The sequence below is a fragment of the Protopterus annectens genome, chromosome 2.part0, assembly GCF_019279795.1.
Source record: "Protopterus annectens isolate FY-2018-M chromosome 2.part0, PAN1.0, whole genome shotgun sequence".
NCBI classification, from domain to species: domain Eukaryota; kingdom Metazoa; phylum Chordata; order Ceratodontiformes; family Protopteridae; genus Protopterus; species Protopterus annectens.
Window position 1 is genome coordinate 1,712,910,419 of NC_056728.1, and position 26,526 is coordinate 1,712,936,944.

Here is a 26,526-nt window from a genome sequence, read left to right on the forward strand (position 1 = left end):
GAAGCTAGGCACTTTGTCAATACCCTGAGTGCAGTAGATAAGCCAAAGGGAAGTGCAGAGAACTGATAGTGCATGGAGCCTGCCCTAAAGCATAGGTATTTTCTGCAGGATTCCCTTATTGGGATGTGCAGGCAAGCTCTTTTAAGTCTAGAGTTGCCAGCCAGGCATTCTTGGCCAGTATAGGAAGAAACCGTTGAAGAGTTAGCATTTTGAATTTTGGAACCACCAGAAAGGTGTTAAGAATAGAAAGGTCCAGGATAGGACGCCAGGAGTTTTCTTTTCTGGGAACCAGGGACAGTCTTGAATAAAAACCTTGTCCCCTTTGTTCTGCTGGGACAGGTTGAATAGCCCTGATACTGAGGAGAGAGCACTTGTTTTTGGGCCTCCACTCACTGGTTTGGGGGGAGGTCTGGCCATCCACTTGGGGTTGGGAGTAAGTGGAAGTCAAATCTGTATCCTAGGGAACCTACATTTAAAACCCATTTGTCCTGGGTAATGAGTTCCCAGATTTTTGCATGCAGGCAAGCTTTCCTCCTAAGGGAGCGAGTAGTTGAGTAAGGCTTGGTAGAGTTAAGGATAAGTCATTGTGCCGTTTTTCCATATGGGGTGGCTTACTACTCTCCGCTTTGGAAGTAGGGCCCCCCCACTGTGTAGATCTGTGCATAGCCTAAGACATGGTTTGCTGCTCCTTGGTTTGGACTGAGAAGGCCTGGAAGGGACTGGAAAGGACCAGTTCTTTGAAGGCCAATGCCTACTGAATCTAGGTGGCTGTACTTGTAAGAAATCTTTAACCGTTTGCATAGATTTAGCTTTTTCCTCCATCCTTTTGAAGACTTCTGCTTTGTTGCCAAAAAGGCACTCTTGGTTTAAGGGTGCATCCAGTAATTTAGCTTTAATATGATCTGGTAAGTTTTGTTACTGAAGCCAAGCATGCCTTCTAAGTACCAACCCAGTGACAGCAGCCCTGCAAGATGCTTCTAAAGCATCAAAACCACACTGCAAAGTATGTTTACCTACTTGGTCAGCAGAATGCATTAACTCTTGTAAATCTTTGTGTTCAGCACAGTCAGGAATCAACATAATTTTTTGTTTAATTAATCCCATAACATGCTGCTGATACTTTAACATATGTAACTGGTAATTTAAGGCCCTAATGGCCAAAGTAGCAGAAGTATATAACTTCTTACCCCATCTGTCTAAAGCTCTAGAATCCCTATCAGAAGGGGTAGGATTTTTGGCAGTAGTAGCCTTAATGCCTTTTGGTCCTTGGGAAATGGTCTCTGGATCCGCAGTAGGATTCTTGAAAAGGAACTTGTGAGAGTCAGGTACTCTGTAGTACCTGTCAGGTTTCCTGGGAGCTGGAGGCAAAGTGTCTGGGGTAAGGCTGGATTCCAAGAAAACATCATCTACAATCTCCAGAACATGAGGGACAGCTAGAGGCCTGTGTTGAGGCAGGTTTAAAAATTCCCTAAGTCTCTTTTTGGACTGAGAATAGTTCTGGCTTTCCCAGCAGAAATGCTCCCCAAGGGTATGCAAGGTTTCACCAAAAGAAAAATCTTCTGGAGGGGAAGCAGAAGGAATGGAATTCTCTGCATCAAAATCCTCATAAGTAGATAAGGGTAAATCCTGGTAGTCAGAAGATATCAGATTCCTGATCAGAAGAATCAAAAAGAAAATCAGTTCTAGGTCTCTTAGAGGGGGAAGGCTGGCTTCCCCTAATTGATGTAATAAGGTCTTCAGCCATTCTAATTTGTTTTTGAGGCATATGGGCCTGAGAATGCGCTTTGGTCGTCGGTTTTCTAGGCTTAGTGCGAGCTTCTGGCCTAAGGAATTCGGTATTCTTAGCTTGAAATGAAGTCATCGGTTTAACATGAAAATCAGTAGGCCTGAATACACCCTCCAGGTGCCTGCAAACCGGCTCCGGACCCATCCAAGATAGAGACATCCACATCTCGCTGCATTCCAGACTCTGAATGGGTCTCAGTAGAGGTCAGCGAATCTGTAGTAGCGGGTATCAGGGGTTGCGAAAGTGCCTCACTGAGTACCAGCGGACTGGTGACTAGCTTATTGGAAGCATCGTCGGCAGTTTTGGACCTAAGTGGTCTGTCTCTGTCTTTATCCTTACATTTTTTTGGAAGATCGGTAGTTGGATGGCTTATCGAAGCCATTTTGGAGTAAGGAGATCTAGAACGAAAGTATTTAGCTAAAAAAATAGCCCGATGACGAATAGTTTGGGCATTGAACAAGGCACAAAAGCAACAGCGAGGGACGTCATGGTCTGGGCCTAAACAGGTGACACAGTAAGAATGAAAATCTCTGTGAGGTATTTGCTTTCCACAGGCAAGACAATTTTTCATTTTTTCTGACATCGGTTAGAGCAAGAAAAAAGGATCCCCAACAGGGTCCTTATCTTTTTTGAAGACTTCAGGTTTGAAACTCAAAAATGAAAATTTCAGGAGTCGGCGGACCGGTACTTGTGAACTGCTTCTGCTTCGGGCACCGCACGGCAAGAAAAACTGATGTAACGGCATCGGCTGCATGTTTTATACCCCTGATGTCATGGAAGAAGTGACAGCATCCGACGCACAAATCTAAAGACTCTGGTATTCAGGCTGGCTGAGGGCTACCTGCAGGCAGATAACCAAAATGTGATGACTGCAACAGTGAAATATGAAGAACATCTATAATTTTTAGCCACATCCACAGAAAAAATAGAAACAAACACAATGATGCAAATTCAATAGTGAGATTCCCTAAATGTACAGTAAATATAATACTTTCTGTATTACTGTATGTCAGAAAGTGACCATACCAAATAGATAATAAATCTAACAAAAACTTTGGTCAAAAGGTGCTACATTACATGCTTTGGAAACTATACCAAAGCACATTATATATCTTGCAGCTGATTTTAGGCAAGATACAAGTTTAGCAATGAAGGTAGGCTCATGACTCAGAGCAAAGTTTTAGATGTTACAGTTATTCACAGACACATTAGTTACAACATCTTAGTAATTACTAATTGTGCTATTGCTCTTTATAATATACAGAGTTTAGTTTCCTGTGCTGGTATAGTCGTTTAAGCAAAGTGTTTTCAGTTTTACCTATGTAAAATGCAGTATATGTTTTGCATAGAGCTAAATAAGTAACATCTGTAGACATACAACTATTATTTTCCAGGCTTTACTTATTTTAAGGTATACTTGTTCATGTCACCAGTGCCTTCGATGTTACTAAACTGACATTGTTTACCCTGACCCACATCTGATGGTATTAATATGACCATTCATCACCATGTTCATTGATCATTCCAAAATATTTTTAATGTTATGTTTTCTACTGTGTGTGGGCATGGGTCCTGTTCCAGTAACACTGAATGGTATTTCAAAATACTCTTAACATTTTCCAATGTTTCATAAAAACATCCCTGATGATTATACTATTATCAGTGTGTGGGGTGACAAAAGAAACCTGTCTGTTCCCCCTGTTCTGATTTGTTGGTGATCCCATAGTTTTAAACACTACAAGTAAAAGGGGGCTACAATCAGTTTGTCTTCTGCAAATATCATTAAAAACTTCATCAAGTAGCCATCGGGGATAACTCCTTTCTATAATCATGGCAACCAGTTTTTGTCTTTCAACAAAAAACTAGTTTATTAGATGGTAATCTTGGCACTAATTAATTGGCTGTTAATAACTTGTGGTGTACATCAGATGATATCTGGACAAATGAATAAAGGAATTACAGTAGGTTGGTTTACAAAATGTTTGAAGAAAGTGTACATTTATGTTCCCCTGTAATTAGGTTATCTAAAATAAATAAAGTCCTTGTTCAGCTCATATTTAAACTTCAGAAAGTCAGTGTTTTCCAAATGAAAAACAGGTTTTTGAAACAGTATAATGCTCCCTTTCCATAGTAAAAAAATATGTCATCCAGATACTTAAAATAGGGAACACAATACTTGTATAAGGAAGTTTGGGACTAAAAATAACTTTTTTCTCAGTAGCATTCTACTACGTTAGCAAATATGGGGGCATATGTGGCCATCATATCAACTCCTTTCTGTTGGCGAAAATGTTCACCTTAAGTAAACAAAGTTGTCATTCAAAACTATTTCCATAAATTCCATAATGCCAAGACAGATGTGAGCTAGCAGTAATGTGAACCACAGTCATGTAGGTCTGTCATAGTTAAGTGCATAGCTTCTGATTCTGCCTTGATAGAACCTAGGGATTTACACAGGATGACCAGCTTTTTGCATCCTTAAAACCAGATAAGTAAGTCATACCTGTTTCTAAACAAGTCCTTGTCAAAGTGCTGGCTCGCCTGTATCTCCATTTGCTATTACCACAGTGGGAAGGTGTTGCAAACACAGGCTCAAGGTTCAATCCTTGGCTGGGGTGCCTTCTATGCGGAGTATGCATGCCCTCCCTGTGGTTGCGTGGGTTTCCACCGGGTGCTCCGGTTTCCTCCCACATCCCAAAGACATGTGGTAGCTGGATTGGATACTCTAAATTGGCCCTAGGCGTGCGTGAGTGTGTGTGTGTGTGTGTGTGTGTGTGTGTGTGTGTGTGTGTGTGTGTGTGTGTGTGTGTGTGTGTGTGTGTGTGTGTGTGCCTTCTGTGGATGTGGAAGGTTGGGCACCGGGCTGGCAACTCGACACCGTAAAACTCCACTGCCAATCATGAGCGGACAGGTGATCCACTGTGGTGACCCCTAACCGGGAAAAGCTGAAAGAAGAAGTAGTAGTTTCCTGTGCATTTTTTCCTCTGAGTCTGGGGGAGTAATGAAGGTTTTTTATGTTACTGATTTTTCTTCCATTTCACATTCCACTTCCACTTTTAAGCATGTTAGGTGTAAAATAAAGTTATTTTAATATTTCTGTTTAACTTTGAAACAGAGGCGCTTACTCTGTAATATGTGTTTATTTCTATGACACCTCCCCATTCAGTATGCTAAATTGGGGAGGGGGTCTAGTATATCCTAAGTTCTATACATAAATAGTGCTGTCTACACTAGCATGACAGTATTATACTGTATGTGACATGGGGTAAGTGGATATACACCTTAATATACCTGATTTGTTAAAATAACGCATGCCCTTCTATATATTATAACATTAAAAAACAATGCAGAAAGATTTTTAGGGAGGACGTAACAGCAAACTTAACTAAGCATCTTAACCACCGCTAACTGAAGAAATTCTTACCACTCAGATGACAATTTTTCACCAAACGTAAAGGAATAGGAAAAATAACATTGCCAGAAAAAAAAATGTTCGGCCATTCTATACAAGGTGAAGTAAGAATAGGTTATACCCACCTTGCAGATTACTGACTTCATTGTCTTTTTCTGTTTGCAACTGGTTATATTTTTGATTGTGTGTTTCTACTATCCTTCTGTTTTCCAGTTTTAAATTGTTGTGTTCTGACTGAAGATCTTGCAACTGTTTCTTTAAATCTTCATGCTGATTCTAAAGCACAGGACATACAGATTATTCAAAATATGAAAAATTCAAGAAAGTTAACTTGCTACTATGTTTGCTACAAAGCACATAGAACAGAACACTTAAAAAGTAGACACAGCTATTGAAATACAAAAAAAGAAGTAGAGAGATGGATTAATCCTTAACATACTACAAACTGTCAAAAAACATAGAAATCTATGCAAGACATAGTGAAACACTGACACTTTAATTCTATATAAATATACTTGCACTGTTTTAGAAAAAATTACAGCACCATAGAGAAAATCCATACATGCCTACTAAATTAACTAGAATAATTCTATAAAGAATGTCAGTCCACAGTTTATCTTCTAGAACTGTTAGCGTGCCATTACTAAATGAAGCATGAAACTACAGCTTGAGAAATGAGCCTCATATCTGACACTGCTGACAAATGTATGTTTCATTATAATGAGCAGTAAATGAGGCACAGTTGCTAAGCCACAGTAACAAAGAAAACCAGTTAATCAACAATTTTCTGTGGAAAGCAGAGATTATGGACACATGCATGCATATGTCTAAAGAGCTCTAAGCATGAACAGCATGTGGCAGAGTACAATTTGCATAATGCAAATTTCACGTTTTAGTATTACTGTGTAGGTTAACAATGTGAAAGACATGTATATATACATACATATATACACACACATACATACATACATATATATATATATATATATATATATATATATATATATATATATATACATATATATGGGTTACCATTAGTACATCGACGGCCCATTCCATCGAAACAGACTTCACAGACACGGCAGATCATAGACAACTGAAGAGCTTACGTTTCCCACACGGTAAGTAACTGTTTGGCCATCAACTGTCAAAAACCACCAGCAAAAGAAAGCCAACAATGTGGGGGCTATGCACCCCACACCCCCCTTCATAATTATTCCAACTCCAAGAACACACTGCCACGGGGGTAAAAGAAAAATTCAGGTTGATGGCCAAACGGTTACTTACCATGTGGGAAATGTCATCCCTTCAGTTGTCGATGATCTGTCGTGTCGGTGAAGTCGGTTTCAATGGAATGGGCTGTCGATGTACTATATATATATATATATATATATATATATATATATATATATATATATACGCACACATATATATATATATATATATATATATATACACACACACACACACACACACACACACACACACACACACACACAGTGGATATAAAAAGTTTACAAACCCATGTTAAAATGCCAGGTTTTTGTGATATAAAAAAATGAGACCGCAATAAATCATTTCAAAACTTTCCCCACCTTTAATGTTACCTATAACTTGTACAATTCAAATGAAAAACAAACAAATCTGTTAGGGGGAAAAATAAAAAAAACATGCAATAAGCTGGTTGCAAAAGTGTGCACACCCTTAAACTAATACTTTGTTGAAGCACCTTTTGATTTAACTACAGCATTCAGTCTTCTTGGGTAAGAGTCTATCAGCATGGCACACCTTGACATGGCAATATTTGCCCACTCTTCCTTGCAAAAGCACTCCAAATTTGTTAGATTGCGAGGGCATCTCTTGTGCACAGCCTCTTCAAGTCACCCCACAGATTTGCTATTGGATTTAGGTCTGGGCTTTGGCTGGGCCATTCCAAAACTTTAATTTTCTTCTGGTGAAGCCATTCTTTTGTTGTCTTGGATGTATGCTTGGGGTCATTGTCATGTTGAAAGGTGAAATTCTTCTTCAGCTTCAGCTCTCTAGCAAATGCCTGAAGGTTTTCGGCCAAAACTGACTGGTATTTGGAACTGTTCATAATTCCCTCCACCTTGACTAAAGCCCCATTTCCAGCTGAAGAAAATCAATCCCAAAGCAAGATACTGCCACCACCATGCTTCACTGTGGTGATGGTGTTCTTTTGATGATACGAAATGTTGTTTTTGCCCAAATGTACCTTTTGGAATTGTGGCCAAAAAGTTTAACATTGGTCTCATCTGACCATAACACATTTTCCCACATGCTTGTGAGAGAGTTGATGTATTGTTTTGCAAATTTTAGCAGGGCCTGGATGTTTTTCTGTGTAAGAAAAGGCTTCCATCTGGCAATCCTACCCCATAGTCCAGACATATAGAGAATACAGAAGATTGTTGTCACATGTAGTACACAACCAGTACTTGCCAGAAATTCTTGCAGCTCCTTCAGTGTTGCTGTAGGTCTTTTGGCAGCCTCCCTGACCAGCTTTTGTCTTGTCTCTTCAATTTTGGAGGGACGTCCACTTCTTTGCAACATCACTATTGCCCTATATTTTTTCCACTTTCTGATAACTGTCTTCACTGTGTTCCTGGGTATATCCAATGCTGTGGAAATTTTTTTGTACTCTTCTGCTGACTGATACCTTTAAACAATGAGATCCCTTTGATGCTTTGTAAGCTCTCTGCAAGCTATAGCTTTTGCTGTAGCAGGTGAGTAAATGAGTGTGTACACTTATGCAACCAGCTTACTGTACGTTTTTTATTTTTTATATTTTTTCCCCTAACAGATTTGTTTGTTTTCAATTGAATTGTACAGGTTATAGATCACATTAAAGGTGAGAAAAGTTTTGAAATGATTTGTTGTGGTCTAATTTTTTTTATATCACAAAACCTGGCATTTTAACAGGGATGTGTACACTTTTTATATCTACTGTGTGTGTGTGTGTGTGTAATATATATATATATATATATATATATATATATATATATATATATATATATATATATATTCGGTTCCCCTTCAGAAGGTCAAATGGCTGAAATCTCAAAACGCACATGGTTAAGACTATATGCTCGAAAGTTCAGAAACTCGACCTTCTGAACGGGGATCGGCATACAGCGCAAAACAGGAGATTTCTTTCTCCTTAGTGCAATCTTGGAGTAGAATATATATAAAGGGGGGGGGGGGCTTTGCCCCCTGCAGAAACACTGTTTTGTGTTTTCTTGATTTTTTTTTTCTTTCCCTTTCAGAAGGTCGAGCTTCCGAAATTCGAGCATATGGCTTCGGCCATATGCGTTTCGAGATTTCAGTCGTAGGGGAACCACAGATATATATATATATATATATATATATATATATACACATATATATCTATGGGTTTAGGACACATGCTCGACTAGCATATGTCCGAATCACAAAACATTGAACACACATACACGAAAGCGCTTCAGTGTATGTGTAGTTCAAACAAAAAAATCTACATTTCTGCAGGGGAGCTTCGCCACCCTGCACCACCCACACCCCCCTACTTTAATATTCTCACTCCGAGATCGCACTACAGTGGGGAAAAGGGAATTTTCCCTTACCAGCACTGTAGTCCGATCTACGAAACAAGCACACATACAATGAAGTGCTTTTCGATGTTAAGTGCTTTCGTGTATGTGTGTTCGACGTTTTGTGATTCGGACATATGCTAGTCGAGCATGTGTCCAGATCCGATATATATATATATATATATACATATATATATATATATATATATATACATATACATATATATATATATATATATATATATATATATATATATACATATATACATATACATGCACACACACTCACACACACATTTTTTTTAATGTTCAAAGTTCCAAAACATCGATCATATGGTCTCGGCAATATGAATTTTTGGAACTTCACTAATCTGACATAAATCCATATAAACACTGGTTTCATTTTCAGGTAACAGCAGTATTGATGCAAGTACAAACAAGTCAAATACTCTAAGAGAAGAAATACCCTTTTCATTTATCATTACACAGTGAGTGCACTTTCTAATTAAAAACAGGCATTTACATTAACACCAAAAGTGCTGAACTGATCCAACTTTGCAGCACAGTCATGAGGTGAGCATTCAACAGGAAAACAACTAAGTTCTTAACACATCCAATTTTTATGTCTGCTGCTCAGTCTACCTTATCTATCAAATGCTGACTTAGATGATCCTATATGTAGCACAGTCATGGGAAACATGTTCAAAGAAACATAACACATGCATACAAGGGTGATATACATTATTAAATGCATTTACAGATAAATTGAGAAATACAAATCTAACCAAGCCAAAACAGAACATATCTACTTATCTTAGGTAAAGCACATGCAATAATAACACACTATAATCTTTGTTTTAAACCATAATGTTCAACTGTCCGGCAAAATTCTGATTTAATTCATATTTAAGTGCAGGGCTCTTTAAAGATCAAATACAAAGGCAATAAAAGGAACAGCATCCACATTCCATTTCCACCTTATATAAAGTTTGCTGGTGTGCAGTGGCTGTTTGGGTCACATTTTCTACTAAAACAATGGGCTTAAGCAAAAACTGGCCTGTATCCCAGCTGACACTTGTGCCGTTCCAGCCATGCAGCTGTGATTGTTGGGACATGATGATGTGGCTCCACAGGAGCTTCTGCCTTTTTCTGAATAAGTTGCAGTTTTTTTTCTTCTTGGTGTATTCTCCTTGGAGATACTCTTCTACATACCTGTTTCCACATGGCACTGCAATAACACTGCCTTTGGAACACAACCCTAGGGATTAAGAAAGAAACACACAGCACTCATGGCTGTGGTAAAAAGGCCCTGTTTACACAGTACAGCACTGACATGTTAACTGCCATGAGGAAAGACCTCATTATTGCCTAATTTGCATATTTCTGAAACACTTAACTACCTATAAGTCTAGGTCCCTACTTTCCTGCGGTAGTTAATAAAGGTAGCCGATGCATCATGTTAGCACAGGCATCCTCCCTCACCAATCAATCTCCCATACACAATACAAACACCCAAAACACACAAACCACATATGCTGTGCCTGTTTCTGTGTTGTCAGAACATCACTGACATCACCTTTTTGCTGTCCAGGCAAATCACAGATGACTACAGTCAGGAATTAATGTCAGACATAGGAGTTTCACACATCATAGTCTTCAGCAAATTCACGGTAGTGCATAAGTTGTTATACTTGCAACTGTCTAAGTTGGTAGAAGGAATGATTAAAATCTATCTTTGACTTTGTCCTGCCATTAATTTTGGTTTTATATTGATTTATAGAGCTACAGGACTGAGAGGCATGCCTAATGTACCCTTAACTCTCTCTCATATCTCACAAACTGTTGTAGGCATTGAATAATACCAAAGATCCTTACTATATGTAAACAAATAAATAAATAAAATCACTAACTGATCAGTTAGCACAACACGTTATTGCCAAGGTTTCCTGTGGCAAGCGTGCAGAGTTTGAAGCACCCACTCTCTTGTAGCTTACATTTTTTGAGATCTTATTTATTTATTCATAGTACATCCCTGGTGTCTAGTGGTGGCACAGACTAATATCCTCTGTGGTGGGTAACAAGGTACAGGGTACAAATCCCATTTACTGCTTTTAAGGCAGGCTACTTATATGTATCCCTGATATCTAGTGTTTCCTCTACCCAATGTCTTCAGAGTTCTCCCCGGTATCCAGTGTTCTTCTCAATCCCTGTTATGTTTAAGTGCTGTTAAGGCATGAGACACAAGAGTTCTCCCTGGTGTGCAATGGTTCTCCATTCCATGTTATATAAAAGTGCCGTTAAGGCACAAAGATAACTGTTACTGCTGGTGGCTAGTGTTCCCCCATCCCACACTTTTAGAGTTATCCCTGGTGGTTAGTGGTCCCGTCCCACACCTTTGAAGTTATCCATGGTGGCTAGTGGTCTCTGACTCAATTATCTAGACTTTGTTCCTTAATCTAGGGAGAAGTTTGACAGCCACCCCAACCCACCCATACACATCTGTAACGTGCCCCCCCTTCTGCAACCTCACAAGCAAACACACATGACACAAACACACCCTAACACTACCTGATAACTATATTCCCCAACAAATACCTCTACCGTGATGGATGAAGATGTCCTTTTCATAGTGATCATTGGCTCAATTGAACAGGAGCAGCCATATTATGTTATACAATTCTCTTACTTGCTCATCTAAGTAACTGCCTTACTGCAGGTAGTTCCAGGGGACAGCACACAGCATGTTAGTATACCTCTCTCTCCTGGAATGCCTCATTAGATTCTAGAAAGGTGCATCCATTACCAATAACTCACCCATCTACTCTCCAATAACCTTCTATCCAAAACTCAACACTGATTCCAACCAGCCCATAGTACCACCACTGCCCTAATTAACTTCACCAACACCATAAACCCATACAGGAACCAAGGAAACTTTTCTCTGCCACCTTTCAAGACTTATCCAAAGACTTTGATACAGTTTCTAACAATAAATTCCTATCCTACCTCTCCAAACTCAACCTCGACAATTCCACCCTGCAATGGTTCAGTAGTTACCTAAACTACTGTTCTCAATCTGTCAAATGGCTCAACTCCCTATCCCCACCACTCCTTATTACATGTGGCGTACCTCAAGGCTCGATCCTTGGCCCCAATTTCCAAACTTACTACGTTACCACCAGCTCAGCCTAGCACATCAAATACTATACCATCCTGATAAAACCCCTGCCCTAAATGGCCTTCTAAACTTCTACAATTGTAACAGGGAACTACGATCCAATAACAAAGCCCTGACAGAAGTTATTCCAAGTAAGAACAGCTCTGGTGAATCTCTATTCCCTCATGAGGTTGCAAAAACATGGAATACCCTGACCCCTGACCTCAGGTTACAAAAACACACATCTGCATTCAAAAACCTCCTTATATCACACCTTTATGATAACCATATATGTAACTGCAATGATCCCCCCCTGAACCCTCACCCTGCTGCAGGCTGTTATTCCCTGGTGCTCTGACATATACTGTTTTCTGACACTGTGCTCTACCTATGTTAATTGTATATATTGTAAATATTTTAAATATGTGGTTACTACGAAACCAAAAGTACATACACTGTACTTATGCTTACTCTACAAAGGAGCTGTGATCACATATCTGTACTATGACCATGTATTGTTTTTAACTGTTAACCTTTCTACAACAAGTTATCCTAAGGTGTGTTATGACCTAAACTATGTAACTTCCTATTTTTTATCATGCATTACTTATTACTCTGTAACTTTGTGGAGCTTTTCACCCCAGGACTCCGCTGAAAACGGACACTAGTTGTCCAGCTGGACTATCCTGGTAAACAAATGTTAAATAAAATAAAATAAAAATAAATTAGCATATAGCATGGTCCCAGAGAATGCTCACTACAATGCTGCATGTCTTCATGTACAAGGACTGCAGTAGGCTGTCTCCGATTTCTTAAAAGTTACCAACAAGCAACTTTTCTGAATTTGGCATAACGTCTTTGGGTATTTCTGATTTTTTTGGGGGCAGGGGACAACCTGAAAGCAGACTGAATCAATGTGAAAGGAAGGTCAAATACCGAACACACTGCAAGTAGACACCATGAATATTTAAATAATAACATTAAATATTAGTTTTGTGTGTGTGTCCACTGTGAGACTTTCGTTTCATTTTTGCTTGTTTTTAAATATTCTCATTAATCTCATACTTAATTTTATGGCTAGTACATCCAACTATGAAAATCGTGTCATCCTGCTGCTAGCATGAATGTGAGCTGTGTGCAGCATATGCATGCAGAAAATCAGACTTCTTAGTTTTATTATAAAATCTTAAAGAACAGACATTTTTAAATTGTGGTACTGCACTTTACAACCAAATGCAGATCATATGTGGCCAGCCCCTTTTCTGACAGTTCTACCAGGTAATTTAGACATCTGGATTTAATCAATGAGAAGGACATTAGACTAAAGGGAAGACTGTGTAGGCAAGCACTGATAACAGACTGAGTAACACAGATCGCCATCCATACTTGTTGATTTAAGGATATGGTCAGATAACCAGCAGAAGATAAGAACACCCATCAAACTGCATGTGAGGTTACTGGGGTGACTACCACCATACACATGGATGTTCAGATTTCTCTAAGGGAAAAACGTAGCTGTACGGAGACTAGACAATGCTCAAATTCATAAGAGTTTAGGGTACAGAATGAAAAGACATTAAAGTATATTTTTTGCTGACCATGGCACATCAGAAAATTCTGCTGTAGCCTTAAAGTTTCTGCACAAGTGGTGAGTTTAGGTTAGTAAGCAGGTATGCTAAATAAAATAGTGAAGAAGTACATTCCTGCAGTGGTCTGTCTTGCAATAGGCAGGAATGGTTGGATCTTTGAAAGCATCCTAGTTTTTGTTGGTTTTGACCAGGTCATGGATGCTAAACTTGAGCTGGATCTCAATAATTACACCTAGCAACTTGGAAGGGGCACTTTACAGATATGCAGCTAAGGCTCATATACATATCTCATGCAAATGGTTATAAATCGAAATGGAAAAGGATGATGATGAAACAGAAGGAGCTAGAGAAACAGTCAGAGACTATGATTTTAGAATCAAGTCCTTAAGGAAAATAACCACCATCATACAGAACATTTCATTCATAAAGTAGAAGAAAGTATTGTAAGAACTAGGTCAAAGCGGGAATAGAGAAAGGAGATTTTACCAATGGATTTGTCTGTAAGTAGTAGTACAGAAAATAGGCAAGAGGTGGCTGGAATTTACTGGAGGAAATTATCAAAGGGACTAAGGTACTGCAAGCAAATGCTGGAGGTGTGATAGGAAAGAGAGGTAACTGAAGATGTGTTTTTGGGACTATGAGTTGGCTGATTTTAAAAATTCCCTACAGAGTACTAAGTTTAATGCACCTGGCTGCCAAATAAAGCAATTGCTAGAAAATGGAAATCCAAACTGTATTCCCAACATAAAGGAGGTTCTGGATACTGTAAAGAAGGCAAAATAACTACATGTGGAATCATTAGAAAAGGGAAGGAGCATATTTCATAGTAATAAATGGACGTTGTATGACCAATACATACAGAATAACATTCAGGAGGAGAAGGAAGTTTAAAAGAAAGCAGGAACTGAGCAGATTATATAATGTTGGAGTGAATGAAAATTGCTAAAGAGAAAACAATATGCATACTGTATGACAATAACAATAGAATTGTTACTAAGCTTTATTTTCTTTACATGGTTGTTAACCCATGTCACAGTTTAAAATGTGGTAATTTAATAAAGATGTTTAAAAAAAGAATAACTTTAAGCAATTAGGGGTGTATATTATCCGAATCCCTGAACCACAGAAAGTGGAGATATGAAGTACATCATCTGAAATACTATTGGGTAATAAATCATCTACAGCATGACACTTGGTAGGAAAAGAACACAGCCTATGTCTTTATACGTTCATAGGTGTATACTAAGCTAACAACTTCTGGAGCCTTTATAAGCCTAGCCATGCAAACCAAATATATACCACGAGATATTGTACGTTAGAGGTTATTTTAAGGTGGAATATGGTAGTTAGGACATGATTTAACAACTGCATTTGTCCATCAGAGATACAGGTGTCAGATCAAGGGTGAATTTCTGATTTCCCATCCACTGGTCCAGGTCACATTTGGATAGGGTTAGGGAAAGGCTCTGTTCACATGGACTGGAAGGTTATTCCAGAGAAGGGGATTCTCTGAGACACATACATGTACCTCCAACATGCCCTATTTAAGTCGCAAGCAAAGTTTAAATCCTTCTGGTGTTATTTGTTTTGCAGCAGTGCAAAAGGTCCACAAGAGGTGCATCCAAGGATGCCTGGTATGCCAGGCACAAATCCCCACTCAGCAGTCCATTAATCAGAGTACAGAGATAGTGCTTTGAGGTGATTTGCACAGTAATTATGTTTTCACCCTGTACTTTTCTGTGTGCTGCCCTTGAGGTTCTGGAAATAACTAAAGAAGGCCTTATGGTTGTCCTTGGCCTGGGGTGCTATCTTTACCTCAAAATTTGCTTTGCTGGACTTAATTAGTCCTCTTAGTTGTCTATTCAGTGTGAGAGAATTTTTATCTTTATTGGTGTTACACTTTCTAACTACAGCTGCAACTTTTTTTCTTTTGCTGTACAAGCTGCTTAATTTTGTATTCCACCAGAGTGGTTTATTTTTGAGTTAGTTTTGGCCTTACTTTTGGTAGGCACAGCAGCCTATATGCATTTACTGACATGGTAGTACAGAGCGTCTGCAAATAATTCTACACAAGTTTCTATGTTATCTGGGTTTGAAAGGGCTTGACATTTTGACAGGTTATCACTTAATAAAAAGTTATTTGAATTTGAATAGCTTCTGTTACAGGGTTGCTGGGGTTACAGAATTCATTCTAATTTCAAAGGAGACTGCTTTGTTGTCCAACCTTACCAGAGAGGACATAACACTGGGGTGGGAGCAGTATTCTACCATATTTGTAAGAACACATAAAATATGTTTGTACCTCTAGTATAAGTATGCACTAACTGGTCCTGGATGTTTGTATTTACAAAGTCTAGGAATCTCTGTGCCGGCAAATTTGGGATTCTGCAGGACTCCCAGTTTATAAAGGGATAATGACAGTCCTCATTTAGTATGACACCTGGTTGAATGATGAGCTCCACCAATAGTTCTAAGCATGAGCTATTGGTTTCAAGGGACATATAAAGGGTAACCTACAGTTTGCTAGGTTATGGTATGTGATTGTTAATGGAAGTCTGGATGTGGAGGAACTCCAGTGCATCATCCTGTTTGAAAAACTTAGAGGTATGTCCTGTTGATGTAGCTCAACACACCTCTGCCTTTAATCCATGTCTGTGTAGTTGCTGGTTTAAAGGTGCAGATGGCAGTGACGCCTTGCACTGCCATGATACGCTCTGTGGCTTTAAATCAGGCCTCTGTAACTGCACAGATGTCTGCATTCTCCAAGGTGTGGCGAGCTTGGAGGGAGTGAAGCTTCCTGTTTAGACTCCTGGCATCAATCAGTAATGCCTTCAGATTTGCATGGGTAGATTTTTGTTATGTTGGATGGTCTGCCAATTTGGCATCACCTGAAAAAGGCTCTATGGGGAGGAGAATGTCTTAGACATTATTCAAACGCCTAGAGGGAGAAGGGGAAGCTATCCTTGGAAATGCAATGGGGGTTGTTATCAAAGACTTCCCAATGGGCAAATACTGTATATCCCTAGAACCACACAGAAAACAAAGTCAATTACAAATGCCAATCATCTACCATGCATACTGTGGCATCATCCTTGGTGAAGGTAGAATGCTGCTCAGTGCTAGGCACATATCAGACTGTGACCCATAGTCCAAAAGCTCCACAATGTCTCTCTTCATATAGTCTAGGGAGATACTTGGTCCCTGGCCCCTGATAGGCAGCTGACCATTATTTTCTCCTTGTTCGGCCTGATAAGTGTGGCATCAGTATACCATACAATAGAGTCTCCTACCACTAGAGTCCTGGGTAGCGTATTGGCTTCCCTTATGGGTTTGGTAGTGGAAACTCCACTGGGTGTGGCTGTATCTGCAGTGTTAGGTGTTGTTTCTGTCGAGTGCTTTCAGTTTTACTGAGAATAATTTTTGCAGGTGGAATACATGGGAGGTCTTTGAGGCTAATGATGATTGCATTTAAGTGTCTCAGCATAAGTAGGTCTGTGTGTGGGATGTGTACTATGTGTATGGTGAGTGTAGTGTGTGCATTTCTGACAACCAGATTGTTATTATGGGCATCTAGATGCAGAGTTTTGCCTCCAGAGACATTGTGTATATACAGCTCTCACATACTGTTTGTTTCTTTGAGGATTAAATGGTCGTCAGTGAATATTATAGACAATTGTTACATTGTAATAATATACCCATATCCACCAAACTGGCTGTGGAGAAACTGGGAAAGTGCTGGGCTCCAAGGGTGGGGTGCACAAGGGGCTAATAGTGGGCTGACTAAGGGTGCTTTTGGGGCTAAAGACTAGACTAGGCTATATAATTCTAAATTGAAGGGGCAGAGCTACTCAATGTGCAAAGCAGCTGCTCTGTGTTGCTTAAAATGTAGTTGCTATATACTCACTGAGTTATTGGGACAGTTTCAGAGGTGGTTTTATGGGGAAAGTTTAATTTCTAGGTGTCCGAGTTTATCCAGGGCACCAGTAACCACCACTGCATGATGGGCAGCAGCGATCAAATGCACCGGATATATACAAGCACTTAAAACACAGGAACTTGGCTTCTAGGTCCTCTGGCTGATAAAACTACTAAACCTGAAGGTTTGTTTCTGAATTTAGACAGACCAGGCCACCACCTGATGCCAGTAGATGGACTATCCCAGTCCGTGTAATGTAAAAACACAAAAACAATTCATTGAGAATGTAATGCCACCACAAAACAACTTAAACAAGCTACTTTGACAATGCAAATTCAGGTATTAGGAACATTTAAAATGACTGACCATCTCACTGTAACCTCCCTCAACACCTCTCTACCTCCCATCCCCCCTGCTGAAATTCTGTCAGTAAATATAATTCTCAACAAACACCTTACCTTAACTGTTGCTGCCACATACCTCCTGGTGATAACATCTCCCTCCTTGAACAAACACTATCCTGGTTCTCAGAGAACATTACAACAGAAACAATCACCCTAAGGAACGTCAACATAAATAGGCATCCCTTTAAAATAGACTCCTCTTGTCACAGTATAAACCTTTATGGTTTCATACAGGTCATCTCAACTCCAACCCACCTAAATAAACTCTCAAATTCACACTAATTTATCAACTGGACACTAGTATCATATCCCAATAAATACCATAAACCTGAATCACTATCTGACCTTCTTAGCAACCATGCGCTTATCCGAGTACTTAGATACACCTCCCACACTACTAGTACTCACAAATATAAAACTTTCAAATTTTCCATAAACTTACCAACTTCAACAGAGAATAATTAAATAGCTTCCTATCCTCCATTAACTGGTCTTCACCCTTTTCACTGCATTTAATGGCGCTGTCCTACACTTCAGTTCAACTTTCTTAAATATTCTCAACACTCTTGCCCCCTTCTTAAATATTCTCAACACTCTTGCCCCTCTTCCAACAACAATAGTTAAATCTCAAATCTCCTCTTGGCTTATCAGCACCACTTGTTCCTCTATCCATGTCAGAGATCTAGCGTGGAAAAAATGGACTAAATCAAAATTTCCTTCAGAGTTACAAAAATATAAAGAACTTAGAAACAAAACTAGAAGAAAATGACAGAATCTGATAAAAGAAACTTCTAGTCACAATCCACTTCTAATCACAATAATAACCCCAAGGACTTCTGGAAGTCAGTTAACCACATCTTATTATCCAGGTAACCCACCATCTCCCAACCCTGATCCTAACCTGTTTCCCACAGAAATAGCTACCCAGTTCAACTCCTTTTTCATCAACACCATCAGTAAATTACTGCCTTCTAGCTCCAGATCTCTTCCTAACTCCACCCTTGATTCTGATTCATCTAACCCTCACGCTGAAAAACACCCCTATCCCCCCAAAAAAAAACTTTTTCTCTTCAACCTGTATCAACTTCCCACATCAAAAAATTTCTTCAGAACCTAAAGCCATGCTCTCCTTCTGCTGACAACTTACCACCATACTTCATAAAAATAGCCGTCTGTTCAACTGCATACCCCATATCTATTCAGATAAATCGCACACTGTCTGAATCTACTGTTCCATCCATCTGGAAAAAATTCTATACTATCCCCATCGATAAAGGAGGAAAATCTACAGAAAATTCTAATTTTAGGCCTACAGCTATTCTCTTTCCACTCTCAAAAATCATGGAAAAATGTGTCCTTGCACAATTACTAGAAAACCTTTTAACTCCTACTCAGCATGGTTTTCAACCGAGCCATTGTACTTCCATCGCTCTTATTGCTTTTACCAATTCAGTTGCGCAATCCGGAGACAATAACAAACTAGACTCTTGCCTATTCCTGGACTTATCCAAGGCATTTGATACTGTGTCTCATCCTTTGCTCATTTCTAAACTAAGAGAATTTAATCTGTCCCCTTCCACTATTTGTTGGCTCAACAGCTACCTATCCAATAGGCAATAATCTGTTAGACGGCTTCCTATACTGTCCCCTCCTCTGCCAATCACTACAGATGTGGCCCAAGGCTCCATCTTAGGACCTCTTCTAGTCAACATTTTTACCAACAATCTTTATAAATCCTGCCCCAACTCAACTCTCATCCGATATATGGACGAGTCTACAGTCATCATCCAATATATGGATGAGTCTACAGTCATCACCCCCTCTAATTATTTCTCAGACCCGCTTTCCAAAACCCAGCAAACTTTCACAAATGTTGAGATCTGGCTAACGAATAACCAGCTAATACTCAATGCTAAGAAAACTAAACTACTTCAACACCACCATCAATGTTGAATCCCATACAAAACTACTAGGGGTCATAAATGATGATAAACTAAAGTTCAACCTTCATATAAATTACTGTATAAAAAATACTAACCAAAAGCTTGGCTTACTATATCATAAAAGAAGATATCTCACACCAGGGGCAACACAGTTACTCTCTCTTGCTTATCTCATACCGTCTCTTCCATGGCTCCCAAATCCTCAGTGATCTACAGGCAACACTACTGAATAAGATGGAAAATACTATCACAAAATAGCTAGATTCGCTGTGGACATTCATCCTAAATCTCATCACTGCCTGGCCTTGAAAACACTGAACTGGCTTGAGTTCCCCATGCAACTTCTTTTCTCTCAACTTAATATTATCCACTCCATCCTCTATAAACTCTCCTTCTACCCTAACATTTCCAACATCTTAAGTTACTACCTCCCAACCAAAAAACTTAGGCACCAGCCAAAGCCTCCTTGACATTTACAAAGCTAAATAAAATCAGTTGATGAAACCCTCTACAACTATCTTCCCTCTATCCACTAGAATAGGCTACTTTTAACAATCAGATCTATCACACAACCCCACCCATTTAAAATCACCCTAAATGTCCACTTTACTAATACCTGCACTTGCTCCTGTACACAACCACTGTGAACTTAATCACCTGACCGCACTGTGTACAGCCCCTTCTCAATTCATACTTAATTGTAGCCACAGAACTGTAACTCCCTTTTTTCACTCAATTTCCCCACTACTCATATTTACCTCCCTCCCTTCTTTTCCCACTTAGCTTACTCACCTTTCTCAGATTTCACTTGATTCTAACTACTGCTACTCTCCTCTCTTATTTATAAATGTTTAAAAAAATCTCCAGTTTGCCCTCTTTTCCCATAGTCATCCCCTTTTTTTCCTCTTGACTCAACCTTTTTCTGTCACCTGCTCTATCAACTTCCCTTCTGCTTCTGATTACTAATGTACATGCTGTTGCCTGTAAGAACCAAGATTTGACAGTACTTCCTGTACTCTTATCTTAAACTCTGAGTTAATTGTCATTACTTCCCCTCTAAATGGAGAATTCCTTATGTACTGGGGATATATGAATAACTTCAACATATTGCTTTTTTTTGTAAATAACACCTTTAAACTCTCATGCTACAAGTAGGAATCTAAGCATTATAATGCACATTATATTACCTCATGTATACTGTACTGTTTGTAAACATTTTTATGGTGTATGTAATACTTTGTGGAGCTTTTCTCTCCAGGCCTCTGCTGAAAAAGGGTGCAAGCTCAGTCAGACATTCCCAGTCAACAAATGCCAAATAAATAATGAATTTAAATGGCAAAACCAACAAGTAAGCAAAAATAAAGCAATATCACTCTAAAAAATTTAACTGAAGTGCAAAATAATACAATACATCCCTTCTATGCCAAGGATGGAGCAGGATTAATTCTGGAGCCTCTCAGTGTGTGCAAAGGTGCTAAGCTGATGGGAGCTCTGGGAAAATGAGAAGGAAACAATTTGAAATAAAAGAGGTTTTCTCAAGAGCAATACTGGTTTTGGTGGAAGAGGACTCACTATTATGGAAATATGGAAAACAAGGGTTAGCAAAAGTAGTTAAATAATTTACACAACACACCAATAGGAATGAAAGAGGGGAAGGAGCAACTTCAGAAGTCAGCTTACCATGGCCAGAGACAAAGTCTTTTAAAACCACAACAGAAAAAAGGGATGGTTGGGGGGAAAATTCAAACTGGGAAGCAAGCTAGATGGGGGGGGACTAATTAAATAAAACCAATATTAAAGCTCTAGTCCTATGACTCTGTGCTACAGGTCAGTGACCCCAGGCAGGTTAAAACTTCAGAAACTTTAGCTTAATGTCTCAGTGGGGGTTAAGGCAGATTCAAAAACATTAAGATGCAAATCTACTCATAAAAGCCATGATAACAGTGCTGAAGCTGTGTAGTAGCTCAGGATTAACCAGAGTTAAGGTAGTTTCAACATGGAGGGTGCATGCATCATTTGCACAATGCACTAGTTTTGGTAGTTTTACAAAGACTTGTCATATCAGTGATAAAAGATTGTGCTTATGTGAGATGTTAACATTGGGCCTTGATGAATCTCCCATATTATCAAATAATTACCAATGAATGACTCTTTCCAAGGCTTGAAAGATATTATCTACAAGACAACCAAGTATGAAAGTATTACTGCAAAGGAAAGATTAACAGAGGTACACAAAACATGGAGATTGCCCAAACCTGAAGCACAACCTAAGACAGACTACAGTGATCCTGGTAGCAAATTTATGTTGCTAGCATTCCTGGCATCACTCCATGCATCCAGCAAAAAAATCAGCAAATACAGTCTGATTGGAAACAAGGGCTAAACCACCCCTTTTCAGTGCTCTAGTCAGAATTAGCAGACAGAAGATGAAGTGAACAAACATTTTCCAACTATTTATGAAATGCTACACTCACATGTTGTCTGTTGTCCTGCATAGCTGCCCAAAGGAAATGATTTTAAAAAATGGTCTATCAAAGCAAGATGGTTGTTTTTCCTAGACAGAAAGACTGTGTGTATTATATATATATACAAGGTTTCACCAAAAGAAAAATCCTCTGGAGGGGAAGCAGAGGGAATAGAGTCCTCGGCATCAGATTCCTCATAAGTAGATAAGGGTAAATCCAAATCATCAGAAGAATCAGAAAAATCAGAATCCTGGTCAGAAGATTCATGAACAATTTCAGTCCTAGGTCTCTTAGAAGAGGGTGGTTGGCTTCCCTGATTAAAGTTATAAGATCTTCAGCCATCCTTATCATTTCTTTTTTAGGCATAGAGGCCTGAGAATGCGGCCTGGGGGTCAGTTTTCTAGGCATGGTTCGAGGTTTAGGCCTTAAAGAAGAAGGAGGCGTCGGTTTAACATGCAAGTCCGTAGGCCTGAATACACCCTCAGAAGCTGGTGCCTGCACAGCAGCTCCGGACCTATCCAAGGAAGAGACATCTGCAGGTTCCACATTTGAAGCATCTTGTGGCATACCGGACTCTGAATGGGTCTCAGTAGAGGCCTGCGAATCTGAAGTAGTGGGTATCAGGGGGTGTAATAGCGCCTCACTGAGTACCAGCGAACTGGTGACTGGCTTAGGAGAAGCATCATCGGCAGCTTTGGACCTAGGCGGCATGTCTCTGTCTTTATCTTTGTGTTTTTTCAGAATTCTGGTAGTTGGCTGGCTTACCGGCTACATTTCTGGATAATTGAACTGAGAACTGAAATATTTAGAGGCGAAAATATACCGACGATGGATAGTACGTTGATTAAATAAAGCACAAAACTGACAGCAAGGTACGTTGTGGTCAGGGCCTAGGCAAGGAATACAGTACAAATGAAAATCTTTGTGAGGTATTTGCTTTCCACAGGAAATGCAATTATTATCTTTTACTGACATCGGTAAGGAGCAAGAAAAAGTTTCCTCAATGGGGTACTAAGCTTTAGTTGAAGACTTCGGTTCTGAAACTCGAAAAGGAAAATTTCAGGAGTCGGCCGACTGGCACTTGCAAACTGCTTCTGCTTCAAGCACCACACGGCAAGAAAGACTTATGTAATGGCGTTGGCTGCATGTTTTATACCCCTAACGACCTGACGTCATGGAAGAAGGGACAGCAACCGACACAGGACCCAAGACTTTGTTAAACAGGCCGACTGAGGGCTACTGCAAGCAGATAACCCAAATGTGATGACTGCAACAGTGAAACACGAAGAACATCTTGAATTTTCCTTGTAAGGAACCTTTGTGATCTCTCCAATTGCTTCAGATGCTTGGAAAGGTACATACCAAAAGGTGCATTGTACTCAATTATTGGCCTAATAAGGGAAGAGTACAGAAAGGTTATAACTTTTTTTCTGGATACAATGCCTTATGAGATGAGCAATATAGAGTGCCCTTCTTACCACTGTGGACACATGGTGAATCAAAGGTAAGGTTGCTGTCAACCTGTGTGCCCAGGGCTTTCACCACTGAGTGTGTACTTAGGGTGTTGTTATTGATGTGGTAGTTAGCAGGAACATCACACTTACCAAAAGGGATTTTATGCTCAACTCCTGAGAGACTTGTTTGGCTGCAAACATCTACATTAGAAGCTGAAGTTAAGTAAAACTTGCAGTAGTGTATTTTAGTCTTCTGTTAAGTATAAACTTGCAGTTTTAAAAGTACTGTATTTTCATTTTTTCTGTTTCCTAATTGTGTGTTTCTGAACAGTGTGCTGTGTGTCTCTCAGTGTTGGTGGCTCTGGAATTGCCCGCCCCTCCTGTAAGTCTGTATTAGAACACTCCTCCTGGGTCCATTTCATTTGCTCACTTAACAGAGTACAGCGAGATCATATTCTGAGTCTAGTGTTCACACTACTTAATACAGAGAGAAGATTTGAGAAGGCCAGCCCACTTAGGTTCTTCGTTCCTCTCTCCTTGCACTTAAAACAAAAAAACAAAACAAAACAAAAAAAAAATTGCACTTTATTAATTTGTTTTTACTGTAGTTGTGTTTCCTCCTGCTTTATTTTGCTTTTTAAACGTAATCAATTTTATTTATTCTGCTGCATTAATTACTGCTTGGCAGTAGCCTAATTAAATTGTAACAGTTATTCTAAGTCTTTTGGTTTAAGCACTTGGGCTTCATTCAGGCTGTTTTACATTAAGGAGGTTTGTGGTCTGCACTGTTGTGGCAGGACAAGTAGCTTACATCCTTCTAAGCTGGGAATTGCTGATTGATGGCCCAGTGTCTGCTATTCTAAAAGTGTATTAGTTCTGGCTTAAGCCCTTGGGCTTCAGGCCAGTTATTCTACATTAAGAAGGTTTGTGGTCTGCACTCTTGTGGGAGGAGAGCCTGGATTCTGCCCTTCTGAGCTGGGAATTTCTGGTCACAGGCTTATAGTGCCTGCTTATTTGAACTGTTTCTTTCTGAAATTGGTGCACCTTGTTGCTGTAGCATAGACCAGATTCAGGCCTGCTGAATCTAGCTTTGTTTGTATAACTTGAGCACTTTTTTGGAGAAGGCACCCCTGCACCCTAGTAGCAGGAGTGTGCAGTTAGAACATGTCTGATTGAAGACTGCTGAAACAGGGCTCAGTTTTGAACTTTTTGTCTGGTTAATTGGGTAACTTGATTAAATCAGTTTGTTCGTTTTCTATTGTTTATATATATATATATATATATATATATATATATATATATATATATATATATATTATATATAAAAAGTTGCACTTTATTCATCTGCTTTTACTGTATTTGTGTTTTTTCCTACTTTATTACTAGGGGCATTGACTACAACTATGATCTGCGATATATAACAATAAGTATCATTTTCTGTGCATTTAAAGTGTTTTTTTGAGTGTATCTGCTTTATTTTCTGAAAAAAAAAAAAATATATACTTGTTTCCTGCCTTTCTAAGCTAGTATAGTCCACTTTTAAGGTTAGTGCTGAATTCAGGGCTGTGTTACAAATCTCTGTGTTTGTCCATACCTTACTTGGATAGAAGGAAGTTTCTCTGTTCACCTGTGAGAGAGGGGAGCTTTGAGCAGCCTATCTGTCTCTGGAGGAGTGGTTTAAGCCCAGAAAATAGTAGTTTATTGGCCATTTTGGGTTATTTTCTATCTCTTTCATTTCCCTGCTATAAATACCGTATTTGCCCGGTTTTGTGCACAGGGCAGTACCGGTTAGCTAGAGTAAAACTATTCCCAGCTCCAGAAAGTCTCCTCTTCAATTTTTCCCTTGGAACTAGACAAACTTTCAACTTAAGCACTCAAGCCATTAATTTCTCAGCCATGCACTTGCTCAAAACTTATAGCAAGCACTTATAAACCTAGCACTAGACCCTCCTGTACTGTACAGAAGGACAAGGCTCTCTATTCGACCTTACCAGCCATCCAGTAAAACAGTTCACTGTACCTATCCAGGCTTGTCCAAAGGGCAGTTTCAAGTGTACTCTCCAGTCCAACTGGTGAATCTGGGCATTTTGAGACAATGTTACAACTGCCTCATGTACACAGACAACCCCCTCATCCTACCACCAAACACTAATAAATGCGAGAGATGCAATTATACAGCCAAACTGGAGGCTAAGCTCTCTCAACCCAAGACTGGATCAGACAGTCAAGAGGAGAAGGAAAATACTTGCATCACACCACCAGTCTCACACAGACCCATTAAACCAGCACCGGAAAACACACACATCAATACATGAAAACATATTCGGAGGCTCCAACGCAAACATCCAAGCAACCACCACCCCCCAACACAAACCATGAAACACATACTTCACAAAACCAGTGTGCCATGCAAACACAGCCTTTAAGGCAAAATAACATGCCCAACATACAAGTAATAGGTGACTCTATAGTCAAGCACATTGATGTCCCACTCACTCACTGGGCTGAATAAGGAGAAGGTTACTGTTAGTCAGGTGCCAGGATCTGCCACATAACACAAGCACTCAGGTCACTCCAGAACAAGTACAAATATGACTCTGTCATTGTCCATGTTGGTGTGAATGATCTGAGCCGTACCTCCCTGGACTACATGAAAAGAAACCTGGAAGAGCTCTCTGATCACATAGCCCAGGCCGGTATGACCCTTACCCTGAGTAGCATCCTGCCCTCACCAAGAATGACACCACGGTATAAAGAAAAAATTCTCGATTTCAACAATTGGCTAAGTTTCTGGTGTCATTCAAAGGGGATCCAGT

The 26,526-nt window shown here is 39.5% G+C and overlaps 1 protein-coding gene across 3 annotated transcripts in view; it reads right to left on the reverse strand.

Annotated features, from left to right (window-relative positions):
• LOC122793591 (Golgi integral membrane protein 4-like) overlaps positions 1-26,526 on the reverse strand; it is a 1,583,571-nt gene that overhangs the window by 840,524 nt on the left and 716,521 nt on the right. For all 3 annotated transcript variants that reach the window (XM_044061762.1, XM_044061761.1, XM_044061760.1), the window contains exon 5: positions 5,324-5,474. In XM_044061762.1, coding sequence (XP_043917697.1) covers positions 5,324-5,474 — 151 coding nt within the window. The remainder of the gene's footprint in view (positions 1-5,323; positions 5,475-26,526) is intronic.